The sequence below is a fragment of the Helianthus annuus genome, chromosome 7 (genome assembly GCF_002127325.2).
Source record: "Helianthus annuus cultivar XRQ/B chromosome 7, HanXRQr2.0-SUNRISE, whole genome shotgun sequence".
NCBI classification, from domain to species: Eukaryota; Viridiplantae; Streptophyta; class Magnoliopsida; order Asterales; family Asteraceae; genus Helianthus; species Helianthus annuus.
The window spans coordinates 5,838,107-5,856,896 of record NC_035439.2 but is presented as its reverse complement, the minus strand read 5'-3'; the positions used below and the strand labels follow the sequence as shown (position 1 = coordinate 5,856,896).

Below are 18,790 nucleotides of genomic sequence, written 5' to 3'. Positions count from 1 at the left end.
CGTGTATCGATGCGTCACAATAAACCACGAAGTCATCTGTGCCCTCCGGCAATGAGAGAATAGGTGCACTGCAAAGCCTATCCTTTAGGTACTGAAAATCGGTCTCTTGGGAATCTCCCCAACGGTAGGTGACACCTTTCTGTGTCAACATTGTGAGCGGCTGCGCGATCTTGGAGAAGTCTTTAATAAATCGCCTGTAATACCCCGCCAAACCCAAGAATTGGCGTATTTCTGTCGGTGTACGCGGTGCAGGCCAATTCCTGATCGAAACTACCTTGGATGGATCGACATGAATCCCATCCCTGTTCACCACATGGCCTAAGAAGTGGACTTCACGAAGCCAGAAGTCGCATTTAGAAAACTTTGCGTACAATTGCTCCTTTCGAAGGAGTTCCAAGATAAGACGTAAGTGCTGCTCGTGTTCCTCCTGACTCTTGGAGTAGATCAGAATGTCGTCGATGAAGACAATGACGAACTTGTCAAGATAGGGTTTGCACACCCTGTTCATAAGATCCATGAAGACTGCAGGCGCGTTCGTAAGCCCAACTGGCATGACTAAGAACTCGTAATGGCTGCAGTGAGTTCTGAATGCTGTCCTGGAGACGTCCTCATCCCGGACTCTCAGCTGATGATAACCAGACCTTAGATCAACCTTGGAGTAGTAACTCGACCCTTGCAACTGGTCGAATAAGTCGTCAATGTGTGGAAGAGGATAACAGTTCTTCACCGTGACTTTGTTCAGTTCGCGGTAATCAATTTCACATCCTGAAGGTTCCATCCTTCTTTTTCACAGATAATTGGTATCCAAGAGTTCTTGTAGCTGCGTCGATAGTTTCTTCCGATTCTGGTGGAGCTAAGCGATACGGTGCACGAGCTATAGGTGCTGCTCCTGGAGCGAGCTCGATTTGAAATTCGTCCTGACGATGAGGCGGTAGACCAGGTAAATCTTTAGGAAACACCTGAGGAAAGTCGCGTACAACTGGATGGTCTTCCAACTTCTTTTCTTTCGCTGATGCGTCAGTAACGAGAGCCAAAATTGCGGTGTGACTCTTCCGTAAACATTTCTGAGCCTTCAAGAAAGAGGTGATGCCAACCACAGCACCACTCTTGTCGCCTTGAACTTCGAGATGTTCCTGGCCAGAACGAGGAATGCGAACAATCTTTTCTTTGCATAGGATTTCTGCTTGCTGTTGATGCTGGCGATTCCGATTTGCAGGCCGTGGGCTCCTGAATCCTTAGCTTCATGGCCCATCTTGAGACACCTCTGGCAACGTCCCTCGTTGCACTAACCACCGTGGTGTCTGTTGCATTTGTTACACATTGGGTGAATTCCCCGATATCCACCCTGCCCCTGACCACCAGAAGTTGGCTGACTCGGCTCTGGTGATCACTATTCTTGCGCTGCTGCTGTGCTTGAGACTGAATGGTAGCTGAACCCTTGCTGGAATACCCATCCCATTTCCGCTTGTTGTCACTAGGAGTAGCGGGAGTAGCAGAAGTGATAGCGGTAGTAATAGCGCTAATACAACTAGGCAGCCTGTTCTGTTCCACTGCCCGATCCGTGAGGCGATGAGCAAGACGCTGAATGTCTTGGATATTGTCGAGGTTAGCCGATGTAGCATGGCTCTGAATCTCTAGGGCTAGACCCTTGAGGTACAATTCGATATGCTTGCTTGGAGGGTCCACCATGGTTGGACACAAGATGGCCAGTTCGTTCGACCGTTTCGTATAAGCATCAATTCCTGACCCCGTCATTTTCAAATGGTAAAGCTCCACTTCCAACTTGCGGATGCCATCACGCGTGCAGTATTCCCTTTTTAATGAGTTCTTTAAAATCGTTCCAAGGGGTGGCATTAGCAGCTGCCAACCCTAGTATCTGTATTTGCGCGTCCCACCAGGCTAACGCGATTCCTTCCAAAGTACCAGTGGCGTACTTGACCCTGCGAGCCTCAGGGTGTTCACACATGAAGTTCTTGAATGTGCCACTGTATGTGCTTGGACGACAGTCCATGATGTTCTGGAATGTGCAGACAGGTTGATGTGCGTTCTGACCCGTTGCGCGAGAAAGATAGGTCACGGTTAAGCGCGAGAGTTGGGTCACGAGAGTAGGATCTAACGTCCTAGGATAGGTTTGGAATAGCAGGTTATACCTCCTGCTGGTGCGGCTGCAAGCGCCGCAGCGACTTGTTCGTTAATGAGAGCCGTCAACTGGCTTGAGTCATGTCAACACGTCCAGACATGATCGAACAGTAAAGGTAGCATAAGTATGAATGGTTCGCGAGTAGTGCGATGACAGAAAAGTGTAGGCACATAGGTGTTCTCAAGCAGTATAAAGTAGTGAGCAAAGTAATGTGAGCATACTACGAGCAAAGTTCTATGCAATTTCTAGCATGTAGGCAATAAACATAAACCTTATTACCTAGGATGTTGAATCTTGCACGTGGAGCGAAGCGTCGTTGTGGATCGTTGAGAGCACTGTTCTGGTTATAGTCTGGTTTTAATAAAACGTTTTCCCATATTAAAACCAAGTTCTCTATAACCTGGCTCTGATACCAATCTGTCACACCCCCAAAATCCACCTGCGGAGTATCACCGCTTGGGAGCGTGACTGACCAGGATCAAGCCACCAATCATACAGAACAATACATATAATAAAAGTAATTGTCATTTAAACCAAACCAAATCCATATGAAAGGTGTTCCAAATCATAAGAATGTTATCTTTGTTTAGCGGAAGCGTATAAATAAAACCCATCGTAAACAAGTATCAAATCTCAAAAGTGTTTAATAAGATAATCACGATCCAAGCCCACAACGACCCGCTCCTCCATGTGCAAGCTCCATATACCTAACGACCTGCAAGGCATGTAACAGTGGATCAACAACTAGTTGAGCGAGTTCACAGAAAGTAAATGCGTAATAATAAGTTCGTTTGTAACAGGTGGCTCTACTGGGCCGTTAGTACGTTCTATTGGTGGGGGCTTCCCATATTGTATAACCACTAGACTACTCGTAACCATAAGTATCCTTCACAACCGAGGATAGTAATAAGCATAGGTATCCTTCACATCCGAGGATAGTAATAAGTATAAGTATCCTTCACATCCGAGGATAGTAGTAAGTATAAGTATCCTTCACAACCGAGGATAGTAGTAAGTATAAGTATCCTTCACATCCGAGGATAGTAGTAAGTATAAGTATCCTTCACAACCGAGGATAGTAGTAAGTATAAGTATCCTTCACAACCGAGGATAGTAGTAAGTGTAAGTCTACGTAGATTGTAAGTATGTGTCCTGCACAACCGAGGACAGTGAATAGCATAAGTATGTGTCCTGCACAACCGAGGACAGTGGTATGGTAGTCTAGTATTGGCGTCAGTACGAATCTATTCAATCTTATTCCATCAATCCCATTCCCAAGCCCTTGGGAATCCCATGCCTTAGTAAGGGTGTGAACTCACCTTGGTTTGCTCGGTATGCACTCACAAATAATCAGTCAAGTCCTATTGTGTGCATGCACGATAAATCAGTTCATGTTCGTATTATTACGTTGGTAATCTATATAAAACGTTTAACAGTTAACATCATGCATCACATACAATAGAGTTCTTGGTTGATACAAATAAGGTTATTCAATAACACAATTAGCAGATTCGTCGAGTTTAACATGCTTATCATGCTAACAATAATTCCGCCGAGTTACCACAATTATCAGGGTTTACAGGTGTAACTACTTCACATACTTAACAAGTTTTCATGCATAGGATAAGTGGGTTAATTACTTACAGAGCTGCCGTTTAATGTGTTTACCGATGAACAGGGTTATGTTAGGCATATATACAATAAACATCAGACAATAAGGTTCCCCTTTAAAATTCGGACACCCCAACCCCTTGATTAAAACTCGGACACTAAGGAGGGGGTTAAAAAAAAGTCGGACCATATGATAAAAGCATGAAACTCGGATAAAACAAGGGTGGGGGGGGGGCTGCCCTGAAACTCGGACCTTGGGGGAAATCCTTTCACAAACTCGGACCCAAGGAAATGGCCATGAAACTCGGACCTTCTTCTACACAATGAAACTCGGACCTATTGCATCATCATAAAAGGTCGGACAGTGTTTTGGTTCCACAAACTCGGACTCATGGGGGTCAAGGAAACTCGGGTAGTCTCCCTTAAGGTGAAACTCGGACAAACTACACCTTAACAAACCTCGGACCAGTTTGCATATTAAAATTCTCGGACTAGATAACATGTCTATAAATCTCGGACTAGATAACATATCTATCAATCTCGGACTAGATAACATATTTATAAATCTCGGACCTAGTGTCCTGATGTAATCAAACTCGGGCCTTCTGCTATTCAATCAAAATCGGACAACAAAACAAGCAATTAACTCGGTCTTGCAGGTTATTTAAAACTCAGATTATATGTATGTATAAAGCTCGGACATAATGTATGGTTATATATACTTCGGACCTTTCATAAGTTTATAAAACTCAGACAAGGTTTGCTTAATAAAACTCTGTCACTAGTAATACGATTATATCAGTTACGCTTCAACATCAACAGTTACATTCATATTCTGGAACCCTAATTTCACACGTATTGACGGCAGAGACATAACGAATCATCAATCGCTTAACAACATCAATAATAATCTATCAGTATGCGCTAATCATCACCATAATCATAATTATCCAGAATCAAATCAAAATCACAGGACACAATATGAGGAACTAGGGTTTTTGTAAATACATGATCAAGAATCAAGAATTGATAATAATCAAGCAATCAATTAGGATTTTCATGAACACATAATCAATAACAATTACCTTATGATTCTAGAGAAATAGAGAAATCGAAAGTGATGAATGCCTTGTGCCAATGATGGTGGTGATGATGATTGCTAGAGGATTAGAGAATTGCAAGTACGTGATTTGGTTTTGTGTGCAAATGATTAGTGAAATGAGATTAGGGTTAAGTATCTAGGATTTCACTAATTACTCTCTACCTCCCTAAGTATTATATTTTACACATGCACACCATCTCATAACCATTTCATAGTTTTCACCACCAAGTTCATATATTTACCAATTTCACAATTAACAAACAACTATGCACAATCAAACAATCAAAACATATATAATTCCATGGCAATCAATTGTGCAAATAAACGACTAGTCAATACATGAACGTGTAATAAATGCGAAATAGAATCTTGGAAATTCGAGTTGTCACAAAAGGTCTATTTCGCATCAAGTTCATTCCGTGTGAACTTCATTTCGTGTGAAATTTGTTTTCGCGAGAAAGGGGGTATTTCGTTTGAAAGTTGATTTCATTTGAACAAGCTGTGATTGTGAATTTTTAAGAACCGAATAATGGAAAACGAGTTCTACAATGCGTTTGCTAGTCCAATGACTGTTACTCAGAGTACGTTGCTTGAAAATGAAACGGGGACAGCACAAAAACCGCCTAAGCTCATGAGTATCGAGGAGTATAGTGGATGGGCTGAACGTTTTGAAAACTGGGTTCAAGCATATCATTTAGATGCTTGGGAACATACTAAAGTTCAATATAGTAGACCAGTTGAAAATAATAGAGTGAAACTTGCAATTAGAGATCTGAGTGTTGAAGAGAAAAAGAAATATAAAGATGAAAAAATGATGGTGAGTCTATTGCAACATGGTATTAAAGAAGACATCTTGATTCTACTTCAACACAACGAAAGTGCACAATCAATATGGACAGAATTAGAATCAAAATTTCTTGGTAGTGATGAGATGATGAAGAATAAAAAGTCACTTTTGAAGAAAGAATTTGATCTATTCCGTGGTTTAAGAAGTGAGAACACCAAACAGATCATTGAAAGATATTGCAATTTACTTAAAAAATATGAGCAGATTGAACATCAATAAAGATAAAGATGAATTGATTGAAAAATTGGCTGATGCGTTGCCACATGATGAGTGGGGCACGTATCTTATGATGTTGAAAAATAAACCAGGTTTTAACGAGCTAACGTTGAGCGAGTTCATTAAACAACTTGAAGCTCAAGAGATGGAACAACGAAAGATAGCAAGAATGAAGAACTAATATGGAGAACAAGATATTGGTTTGTATTACAAAAGTGGTGTTAGTGAGAAGACCAATGTTTCACCAAAAATTGAAACGGCTTTTAATGCTAAAAGTTCTTCTGAAACTTCGTCTCAAGGATCAAGTAGCAAAATGGGATTCTCTTCATTTCCATCGTTTGATCCACATTTTTCTACAACAAAGAGTGGCAAATTTCTTCAATGCAACATTGCTTTAAACCTTGAAAATGATCAAAATTATTCGGAAGAAGTTGCTAAAAGTCACATGTCTTTGTTAGTGACTGTGTTAGAATCGTATGGAAGTTTGGTTGCAGGGAGAATCGGAAATCCAATGTTGACTAAAGAGGATTATGATCAAGTTGATGCTGAGGAGATGGAACTGATGGACATGAAGTGGTGTTTGGCGAGCGTGTTGAGAAGAGCTGAAAAGTTTAAACAGATTACGGGAAGAGATGATTTCTGTGATGCAAATGTTTCTACTTTAGGATTTGATAAATCTAAAGTTACTTGTTTTCGTTGCAGGGAAAAAGGGCATATCAAGAGAGAATGTACAAATCGCGAAACAAGTGGAGCTCAAAATCCTTTCGGAAACAATGACTACTATTGAAAGGCGATTTATCATCAAGTTGCTCAATAGCCGTATCAACAAATCAGCAACAAACTGCACATGCTAGGAAGGTGATTGAAGATTCAAAGAAAGCTTGTCTTGGTAATCAAGATACGTATATTTCAGCAGAAAGTAAAGCATGCGTGATGAATAAAATGATAGATCAAGATGATGAAAGGCTTCCAGAGGTTTCAATTGGAAAGATTTTAGCTGGGATGACTATGATCCAAACAGAATTTCAGATCATAAAGCCTTTGTTGCTCAAAAAGTTGACAATAATACTGATGATTATTGGGCAGAAAAAATAACAAAATATTTAGCAAGGCAAGGTAAAAAAGTTGAAGAAGAAGTTTGTGAGATAAAGAAGCAAGATAAAGAAATTCCAGTGTTTGAGGTTAAAAAAGAAGCTGTTGCAGAAAAAGTAACAGAAAGTTGTGAAAACTGTGAGATTATGAAAAAGCAAAACAGTGAATTGATTCACAACTTGAACAAGATGAAAGAATCATATGATGTCTTAAATAAAGCAATGAATCAATACAACGAGTCAAGCAGTGAACAAGCTACAGCAATGAAGACACTTAAAGGAGCATACATGAGACAGCTAGATAGTGTTAGCTATTACACTGAGATGTGTGCTGAGCTTGAAAATAAATTGGAAATTCAGAGAATAGAAACCGAGAGAGTAAATAGGTTATTAAAAAGTTACTCATGTTCTACTTTTGTGGTTGATAGGATCTACCCTATAGTGGAAAGCATGAAGACATTTCAAGAAAAGACATTTGAAGAAAAGAAGCCAAAAGAAAAATCTGAAGAAAAGGATTCTGAAACAAAAGAAGATATTGAAGAGAAGACTTCTGGTAAGAGACCAAGTGTTGTTTATAACAAGTGTGCACCCCCGCTCGAAAATGGATATTCTCCACGAAATCCAAATTCAGAAAGAGTCAAAAAAGCAACCAACTTACAGTGGGAGTCTGAGTCTTCAGATAATTTTCCAGAAAGTATTGATGTCACTTTCACTTCGTCTGACACTGATCTTGAGTCAGAGTTAATAAAGAAAGTGGTCGATCAGATATTGGATATAGATGAAACCGAGGAGTCAAAATTGGAGTCCAAGTCAGAGTCAAAGTCTAAATCCAACATGTCAAGTTCAGAAGTCAAACAGGGCAAAATGGTTTACAATAAAGAATTTCTTTTATCAAAATCTAATTTGAATGATGAACCAATCAAAGTGGCCCATAACTTGAAGGATTCAGATAAATTATATTCTGATAAGGAATTTCCAATAAGAGGTGTTAAAACTGAAATGATCAAAAGGGTTTTCCAAATGACAGAAATTAATATGTCGGAAATAAATGATGTAAATCTTACTGAAAACCCTAAAAAATACACCTCAAGAGATCAACAAAGGTTAAACAAGAAAAAGGGTTACAGTTCTGGTTTTGGTGATCGAAAGAAACCAAACCATAATGGTAATTTCAAAAAGAAAGGGTTAGGTTTTATTCCACCGAAAAATCATAAAAATGAAAAAATTTATAAACCAAAAACTGTATTTGTTTCAGGAACAAGTGTTGAGAAAGAACAAAAGAGTTCGTTTTGGAAGCAGATGAACAAAGAATTCCTTGCTAAGAAGCAAGAGGAAATGAAGAAGGAAGTTACTCAGAAGAAGATGGAGACGAGAACCTGTTTCAATTGTCATAAAGTTGGACATATTGCTAGAAATTGTTTAAAGGCGATAAACACACAACAGGAAGTGTCTCTTAAACTAAAAGAAAAAGTTTTTGAGATAAGTAAACCACCAACCAAAAGATTCAAAGTTTTTGAAAACTCAACCTTTGAGGTTGGAGAATGTTCGAAAAAGGTTTACAACAAGAAAGTTAATCTTGACAATCGCAAGTGGATTGTTAAGAAATCAAGTGATAGTTCTGGTGATGAATCTGATTCCACAAAATCAGAGGAGCCACATGTTGAATCAAAAGTTGAAAAGTCAGTACCGCCAATGGATGATGCAAATTTTCCACCATTGTGGGCTGAAAATTTTAAAACAAAAATTGGGAAAGTTGAAATTTCAAATGAATTTTTTTTTTTTGAAAAGAAACTTTTGATGTTGAAAAATCCTTTAACCCTAATGTGAAACATATTTTCGGGAAAATGATTGACGGTAAGGTCAAAGGGGTAAAGGAATTCTATGAGAAGAAGATGGAAGGTAAACAACCGAGTGTTGGTAACTCGGAATCTCCCAAGAACCGTCAGGCTTGGGAGAATCTCTCTAACTAAAAACCCTGACTTGATGGAGCTCTCAAGTTGGTAATCGTGGAGCAGGAATCGACATCATTCTTGAAATATGTTTGTTTGAAGTAAACTTACAAGTGGTGAATCAAGGACATTAAGTTGTACTTGATTTATCTTTCCTACAAGTGGTTATGAAGAAAAATAATGTGATGAGTTAACCCCTAACCTACAAATGGTTTATGAAATCCAACAAAACTAATTTTCCAGAAAAATCATTTTGATTAAAACAAACTTAAGGGTTTTGAAATCATAATGGCTAAATAGTTTGTTGTAAGGGGGAGTTCTGATTGTTTATGCAAAGTGGATGGCGAATTGAAGCGATTCGATATCAGTTGTCATTTTTCTTGTACAATTTGTTTTCAAAATTTTCTTTTAATGATTTTGAATTTTAGGGGGAGTAAGAAATTTCAGAAAATCCAAAAACATTAGAAAATTTGAAAAAGTCAAAAACATGATAAAATTAAAAAATGAGTTTTGTTGATAAAAGAGGAAATGTTAGTACATCAGTGGACCATCACAACACGCTAAAGAATTGGAAAGTCAAAATGTGATAAACGATCTCACTGATGATGTGCCAGTAGGTTTTTACACATTCAGTAGATTGTCTTCGAGATATAAACCTAAATTTCAAACTTGCTTATCTCGTGGGGAACATCTCTCGGATATATGGGTAACCCCCGAAATCTTGTTTGAAAGGTCCCTCTTTCTGAGATACTAGGTCTTTATACTCAGTGATATCTGGGTTATTATCCCGGGACTTCTGATTTTGCGGAAGCAATGGCCTAGCCCCCGTATAATACTTTGCATTTGCTTTAATCTTAAAGCTAGCCCTCAGTACAAAAATGATGAAACATTGCAAAATTCTAATCATGTGCTGTTGAAGGAAAGATTCTCTAAAGGGAACACACTTAAAGTCGAACCATCATCTCTCTGATTTTGCGGAAGCAATAGCCTGAGCTCTCATGGTTTCGCATTTAACCCTTTACAAATATCTTCTAGGTATACTCACCTGTAAGACTGAACATTGGGATCTGGATACGGGAGTATATTCAAGAGGTGGGACACACGAATGAGTTTAAGTCTTTAAAACACTAAATTCGTATCTCGAAACAGTTGAACTTTGTGTGAAAGTATACTGACAATCTAAGTGAATCATTTAGAACTTAAAATGATTAAAAGCTTAATGGTGTTGGTGATTTGTCTCAAAAACTGATATAATCTTCTTACACAAACTCACAAAAATATTGTCTGTTAATATTTCTTTACTGCATTTTCTTTCAAGTTCAAAAATCCAAAAAGATTTTAAATGTGTTTTAGCATAAATTTTGAAAAATACAAAAAGATTTTCGACAATGGATGGTGAAGAGCTGATTTTCATAGTTCCAAATGCTGATCATGATGAACAGGTTTGGGAGAGTTTGTTTTTTAGAAAGAAAGAAAAGTTATTCTTACAAGTGGTTATCATTGATTAAACCAACGATACCTGCATGTGATTTCTAAATTTGTAGAATTTTATATTTGAGAAATTTATTGTGCGGTAGAGACTATGCAGGAAAGAAATTGAGAAGAGTCATGTTACGATCTTAGAACCTGTGAAGGTGAATTCCAGACTGCGATCTCAGCTTATTGAAAGGGGGAGTCTGAAGACAGTAAGAGGAAGTGGTTAGAGCCAGTGTTTGATCCTGGAACTGGATCCATGCAAGTTGCTGATGTTGATAATCTTCAGGAATCAAGAGACCTGATCAAGAGATGTATAGAGCCAGGTTGCGATTCTGGAAGAGATAGAGATGGAGAAAGAGATTGATTGAGGATGCTTACAATGGAGGATCTTTAGAGAGTTTGAGAAGACTGATAAAGACTGAAGGATTGACAACCGAAGACTCGACACCGAAGACTTCGTCAACATCTGAGGGGGAGTCTGTTGGTGCATACGTCTGTCGACTTCGTCTTGTATCGAGTCTTGTATTGTATTAGTTAGAATAGGGCACGAAAATCAAGAATTGTATGTTTTAGGCATTTCGCACGAAATGATGTAGTGGCCATTTCGCACGAAATAACTTGGTCATTTCATACGAAATGAGCTGGTCGTTTCGTTTGAGTGGTTTCATGCGAAATCACTATTTCGCTTGAGCTGTTTCGTGTGAAATAGCTGGCCTATAAATACCTGTCGTGCCAATTCATTTGTAACGATTCTGATTCCGGTAGCAAAGCTCTGCCAAAGTGTCTACTGCATTGTAATCGATCTGATATCAATATAAAGACAATTTAAAGTGAATTCTCTTGCAATTTAGCTGAAATAACACTAATACATCTGTTTCCGCCTTTTGTATTGGTTGAGATCTCTTCTGATCGACTCGTTTGGATCTAAAAACGATCCTATAAGATCTAAGCTTTAACATACTTAATCTAAACATAAACACAAGATATAACATCAACAACATCATTACATACACCAAAAATTCATGTAATCACTTGATTTCTTCATTAATATGTTAGATCTTCTAATTTTTAGCTTTAAAAGTTAAGTTGTTTAGATGGTGGAACTTGTACATAACATAAACATGACTTATATTAGTGATCAAGAAGCTTACTACTAGCTCTAATGGCTAGGGAAGTGGCACAAAAATGAAGATGATGAACAAGGAAGAAGTCAAGTGGTTAAAAGCTCCAAAGTGAGGTCCTTCCCCTTCTAGCACCTTACACCTTCTTAGATGGCCTCCATACACCTCTAGATCACCTTGGATTGTGAGATTAAAGTTTGAAAATGAAGTGTGTATGTGGGTGTGTATGTGGGTGTGTTTGAGCCGAGAGTTAGAGGAGAAAGGAGGAGGTTGATGGTGAGTTTTTGAGATAACGGTTAAAGGTTACTAACTTAAGGGTTGTATAAAAGAATCTCCAACATGTTGATCTTAATTTAGATTTTATGCACACTAGTTTGGAGACATGGTTAAATAAAATAATAAAAGTCATGTGGGTCCATAGGGCCGGTTATGGTGAGGGGGGGGGGGTAAGGTGTTAAGTTTTGGAAGTTGAGGGTTTAAAGTGCAAACGAGGGGGTTTAACTTAGTTTAAGTGTGTTTAGGTGTTTTTATGATTTTTAAAGTGTTCTAACACCAATACTAGCTTAATATAATAAAAACATTAGTTCTAGTCAAATTTTGATGTTCCAGGTATTATCCGGTTATTCGTTTCATTACGGTTCGTTAAAGTGCTGAATTGCGCAGTTTCACTAAGTACAAAACCCCTTTTGTGGCAGTTTCAATTCCCAACACTTTGTGAGTTATTCTGGACAATAAAACATGAATTATGCATGATATTATTGTATTAAAAAGCTGATTATAGCTGAATTGTTGCTGATTTCTGCCAAATTTCTGTATTTAAAGTGCGTTTTGGGTGCTTTTTAGTGCATAGATTAGCTTCCGGAAAGTTTATATGTAAACCCTTGTATCCACACTTGGGTTTTATTGTATTTTAGATGTTGGGCCTTTTCCTAGGCTCTAATTCTATTATCTGACTGCTTTCTACAGAATTGCTGACACAACGTGTCTTACCAGTGAGTTTACTAGTCTTTCTGATGCAACGCTTAAAGTAATGCATAAAGAAATATTTGAAGTATAAAACCTGCATGAATTCACATGTATAGCATGTAATCAGACAATGTTGACGCTTAAGCACATAATTGCATATAATAAATAATATTAAAACTGTACGGAAATTACCGGTTTTGTGGCAGTTGTCACACCACGGTCGAGTGATTGTGCGGTTGCTTGATGAGGCTGGTGACCCGGGTTCGTGTCCCGCTGTCATCAGTTTTTTTATGTATATATTTTTTTTGTTTTAAAACACTCCACTTTCAGCAAATTACTCAAATAGTCCCTGTAATTTTTAAATTCCGCAATTTACTCTAAGATCCCTTGACTTTAACTAACTAAGTTATGTTGTTTATATATAAAAAGAAACTAACTCTATAATTTAAACTAACTAGGTTAGTTTGTATTTACTAACTTTAAAATCTAACGAGACTAAAAAAAATAAATTTTTAAATTGTAAAATTAATTAATTAAATAAAATAAATAATTAATCATTTCATAACAGATTAGATTAAGGATACGATTATTTATTTGCTAAGGTTTCGAGGTTAAAGATTAGAATACAAATTTCGCTATTTCACAAGCTTAAATTAGTTTAGCGAGCATAGAACATCAGAGTATAATATAGGATCGAGGAGCTAGAATAATATTTCGTTCAAACGTCAATTGTTTATCAGTTTCGCATAAGACTAGTTATGAATACACAAACATGATAAAGAAATAGCTTCGATTTCATTATGATCAATAGTCTCGAGTTACATTTGAAACAGAAGTAGATTACAAAGAGAGTACAAGTGTTTAAATATGGAAAGTACAACAAGACTTGCTAAAACAAGAAATCGCGAAAGTTCGGAGCGTTACAGTCTCCCCTCCTTTAGGAAATTTCGTCCTGAAATTTAGGAAGAAGTAACAAAAAGATGCGGATACTTGGTCTTCATATCACTCTCGAGTTCCCAAGTAAATTCAGCGCCACGTTTCCTTCCCATCGAACCTTGACGGTAGGAATTTGACTGTGCCTCAGTTTCTTGACACCTCGGTCCATGATCTCGACGGGTTTCTCCACAAAGTGCAAGGTGTCGTTGATTTGGAGATCTTCGAGAGGGACTTGAAGCTCTTCTTTAGTGAGACACTTCTTTAGATTCGAGACATGAAACGTTGGATGGACATTGTTGAGTTCTTGAGGTAAATCGAGTCGAAAAGCCACCTTGCCAATCCTTTCGAGTATCTTTAAAGCACCAACATAGCGAGGGGCAAGTTTTCCCTTTTTACCGAGACGGACTACTCCTTTCCAAGGAGATACTTTGAGTAGAACATGATCACCAACGTTAAATTCCAAGGGTTTGCGTCTCTTATCAGCGTAGCTCTTTTATCGACTTCGAGCCTTGAGTAGATTATCACGGATTTGAAGAATCTTATCCGTTGTTTCTTGTATGATCTCAGGACCAGTAATTATTTGTCACCAATCTCGTGCCAGCTTAAAGGAGATCGGCATTTGCGACCATACAATGCCTCGAAAGGTGCCATTTGAATACTGGAGTGGTAGCTATTGTTGTACGAGAACTCGATCAATGGTAAATGCACATCCTAACTACCACCAAAGTCGATGACACAAGAACGGAGCATGTCCTCTGGGGTTTGGATAGTACGCTCAGTCTGTCCATCTGTTTGAGGATGAAAGTCCGTACTGAGATTCAAATAAGAACCCATAGCGGACTGGAAATTTTGCCAAAGACGCGAAGTGAAATGACCATCACAATCAGAAATGATGTCGAGAGGAATACCATAACGGCATATGATTTCGTCAGTATAGAGTCGTGGAAGTCGTTCAACCTTGAAATCTTCATGAATAGGGAGGAAATCAGTGGACTTGGTCAAACGATCGATAATCACCCATATGCTATCGTAACCAGAAGACGTACGAGGAAATTTGGTTATGAAATCCATAGCAATGCTATCCCATTTCCAAACGGGGATTTCAGGTTGTTCGAGTAGACCAGAAGGTCGTTGATGCTCAGCTTTGACTTTCGAACAGGTGAGGCATTTAGAAACATATGTGGCAATATCTCTCTTCATACCAAGCCACCAATAGGATGCACGATGGTCATGGTACATTTTATCAGCACCAGGATGAATCTAGTACTTGGATTTGTGCGCCTCGTTCATGATAAGTTCACGCAGCTTGTCGCGATTTGGTACCCAAATGCGATCACGACAGTATTGAAGTCCATCGGATTTAGTTACAAGTTGATCTTCAGTAGCACCACGTATTTCGACAAACAAGGTTCCTTCGTTGGCGGACGAATATTGAGCTTCACGAATGCGAGTGTGAAGATCGCTCGAGATGTGAAAAAAATGAATAATACTAACATGAGACTTACGACTAAGTGCATCGGCCACGGCATTCGCTTTTCCAGGATGGTAGCGAATCTCGCAGTCGTAGTCGTTAAGCAATTCCACCCAATGTCGCTAACGCATGTTAAGCTCTTTTTGGTTAAAGATGTGTTGTAGGCTCTTATGGTCAGTGAAAACCACACACTTAGTACCATATAAGTAGTGTCGCTAAATCTTTAACGCAAAAACAACTGTGCCAAGATCAAGGTCGTGGGTAGTATAGTTTTTCTCATGTATTTTGAGTTGACGAGAGGCGTAAGCGATGAATTTGTCTTGTTGAATGAGAACACAACCCAGACCATGATTCGTGGCATCACAATATACCACAAAGTCATCATTCCCATCAAGAAGAGTGAGAATAGGTGCGTTGCAGAGCAAATCCTTGAGAGTTTGAAAAGATTCCTCTTGCTCAGGACCCCAAGCAAAAGGTTTCTCTTTTTGAGTTAACGAAGTGAGATGAACGACGATCTTTGAAAAGTTCGAGATGAATCGGTGGTAATAACCCGCCAATCCTAAGAAGGAACGAATTTTAGAAGGGTTTCTAGGTGCGGTCCAATTCTTCACTGCTTCAATTTTGGAAGGATCAACATGGATTCCTTTTTCATTAACAACATGCCTAAGGAATTGGACTTCTTTGATCCAGAACTCGCATTTGGAAAACTTCGCGTAAAGACGTTCGGTACGTAAAAGGTCGAGTATAAGACGTAGATGACGTTCGTGATCGGCTTGAGATTTATAATAAATGAGAATATCATCAATGAAGACGATCACAAAGCGATCCAAATAGGGTTAACAAACACGATTCATAAGATCCATGAACACAGCGGGTGCGTTGGACAAACCAAAAGGCATAACCACGAACTCGTAGTGTCCATAGCGAGTGCGAAATGTGGTTTTAGGAATGTCCTCTTCGAAAACACAAAGCTAGTGATAACCAGGTCGAAGATCGATCTTGGAGAAACAAGTAGTGCCTTGAAGTTGGTCGAAGAGGTCATCGATACGCGGAAAAGGATAACGATTCTTGATTGTGAGTTTATTAAGCTCACGATAGTCGATGCACATGCGAAACGAGCCATCCTTCTTCTTGATGAAAAACACAGGAGCACCCCAATGTGAGGTACTTGGACGAATGAATCCCTTCTCGAGGAGTTCTTGGAGTTGACTAGATAATTATTGCATTTAAGAAGGTGCAAGACGGTACGGAGCTTTCGCAACAGGAGTCAAACCAGGCACGAGGTCAATACGAAAATCGACATATCGAGGTAGAGGAGGACTAGGCAGATCTTCAGGAAAGACGTCAGGGAAGTCGCGCACCACTGGAACATCATTTATACTCTTTCCCTTGCCCTTTTCTTTCACAATGTTGGCTAAAAAGGCAAAGTATGGTTTACGTAAATATTTGTTCTCTTATGTGCAGGACATTAACCTTAGTCCTTTTGAAGGCCAATCTCCATAAACGCGTAGAGTGTCACCAGACGGAAGAGGTAAGCGAACATACTACTTGTAGCAAACAATTTCAGCATGGTTTTTCACGAAGCCAATCAATGCCTACAATGATGTCGAAACTACCCAATTGCATGGGTATAAGGTCGATAGTGAAGGTATGATCGTTAAGAGTAAGAAGGCAATCACGAAGAACGGAATCGACTAGAACGGATTTGCCATTGGCAACTTCGACAGAGAACGACTTAGGCAATTTAGAGCGTGTAACATTTAACAAAGGTTCAAATTCAATGTACACAAAGCTTTTGTCCGCACCAGTATCAAATAACAATGAAGCATAAAGGTTGTTAACAAGAAACGTACCCTTAACGAATTCATTGTCGTTGCGTGCTTGATTCGCATTGATATTGTCGTTGCTCTTGATTCCATTGCGGGCATTGAGGACGGAGATGAGTAGTATCCCTACATTTGAAACAAGCTCTAACTGGTTTGGCATTTTGTTGAGCTTGTTGAGCTTGTGGTTGAGGGTTACTTTTACAATAAGCGGTATCATGCCCATAACGGTTGCAATTGCTATAGCAGCGACAGTTGACATTTGCAGGATGATGATAATTGCAAATAGTACACTTGGGAGGAATCCTAGTATATTGCTTTCACTCGTTTGCAGGTGTAACGGGGTTTGGGTTCACATCTGGTACAATCGCATTGTGATGTGTGTAAAATGCAACATATAAATTACATCAAATGAGGCATAAAACTAACCCTTTTTAGTACTAATGTTGGAAAAAGTGTGCTTTTGTCTGCCTTTTGTATTTTCAAGATTAAATGAGCTCGAATGAACAAAAGAAGTAAAAATACAGCTAAATCTAACATAAATACAAGAAAAGGAATAAACAGGGCATGCCCGACCCCTCGATAGCATCTTCCCAAGCAAAAACAAGATATCAGAAGGCTGAACACGCCCCGTCCCCGACGGACACGGGGGCGTGCCCAAGTGTCTGCAGAAAAGACAAGCGTAGAAGCTTCTATTTCCCAACACGGGGGCGTGCCCAGCTCAACACGGTCGTGGTCAACGCTAAGATTCGAAGAATCCAAGCAAATCTTGATAGTACAAATACGCTTTTGCACACGGGGTCGTGCCCAGCGGACACGGGGGCGTGGTCAACTAATGCAGACAAACTGCAATTAATGAAGAAAGAGAAAGTGGATGGACACGGGGCCGTTTCCGGGCTTCTGTGCAGGCTATAAATAGAGGTGCTTGGTTCACTTCAAAGGCATCCCTTGGAAGACCACCTCTCTCCCACTTCACCCACACTCCACCACCATCACAACACCCACATCCACCACCATCATCCATCATCCATCATAGAGTGTGTGTAGTTGTCTCGGGATCCAATATTGATAGTAAGATTTCTTGACAATCAAAGGCCATGTTTGCCTAAGTCTCTTACATCACTTGGTGAAGACAAGCATTTAGTGTAATACTTTTGTTTTTTAATCGTTTCGAACTTTTTATTTGGTTTTGTATTAATGACTTTAGTAACTAGTTTCTTATGTTGAAGGTGAAACTTCCTTATCATTTGTCCGTGGTGTCTTGGTGTTATTTTACTGTCTATATAAAATAAAAGATTTACACCATTCATATCACTACGGTCTATATAGAGATATGTTGGCTACCTGGTCGGGGGTTAAGGGAATGGTTTGGTAAGGTTCTTACCTTGTTCAGTGTATAGATCCTGTAAGGACCTGGGTCAAGCTTACTAGGACCTCCTTCAATACCCACTGGTATTGGATGGCGGGGTGCGAATGGCTTGATCTCATCATATGTAAAATACTATTAATACATTAACCCGGCTACTTGGGATTGTATCCCTGCTGACTCAAACCACTTAGCCGAGGGTAACGTCACCTTCAGAAGAGGGGCCTACCACTTTACGCATTAATAACTTAATTAATTATCTTTCAATAATCCAACCCTTTAGGATTGTATCCTTGCTGACTCAAACTACTAGGTTGAGGGTAACGTCACCTTCAAAATAGGGGCCTACTACTATAACTAAGATAATATCTTAAAAAGTGCAAAAGTGTGGAAAACATCAAAGGTTACACTAAAGGCGAGTCAGATCCAAGTGATTCATCTTGTCTATCTGGTTTTATTTTTATTTTATTTTCAGCATTTTTAATTTTTATTTTCATGTTTAAAACCTTTTACCAAACTTTTGATTTGATTAAACGTTAAGAATAAACCGGTACTAAAAGCTCTTATGTCCTTGGACGACCTCGGTATCTTACCAACACCCCATGCACAAAAACAGAGCCTCCCTGAAAATTTTTCTTCATTACAGCAAGTTCAGCACGGGTCGTGCTCAGCCAA

General features: G+C 39.0%; 1 protein-coding gene across 1 annotated transcript; it reads left to right on the top strand.

Annotated features, from left to right (window-relative positions):
- Window positions 1-5,382: 5,382 nt before the first annotated feature.
- Window positions 5,383-16,398, top strand: LOC110866400 (WEB family protein At4g27595, chloroplastic-like). The gene is made up of 7 exons (XM_022115549.1): window positions 5,383-5,434; window positions 5,552-5,845; window positions 7,003-7,393; window positions 7,436-7,560; window positions 8,263-8,616; window positions 8,796-8,906; window positions 16,391-16,398. Exons 1-7 carry the CDS (start codon window positions 5,383-5,385, stop codon window positions 16,396-16,398), a joined length of 1,335 nt encoding a protein of 444 aa, XP_021971241.1.
- Window positions 16,399-18,790: the final 2,392 nt, after the last annotated feature.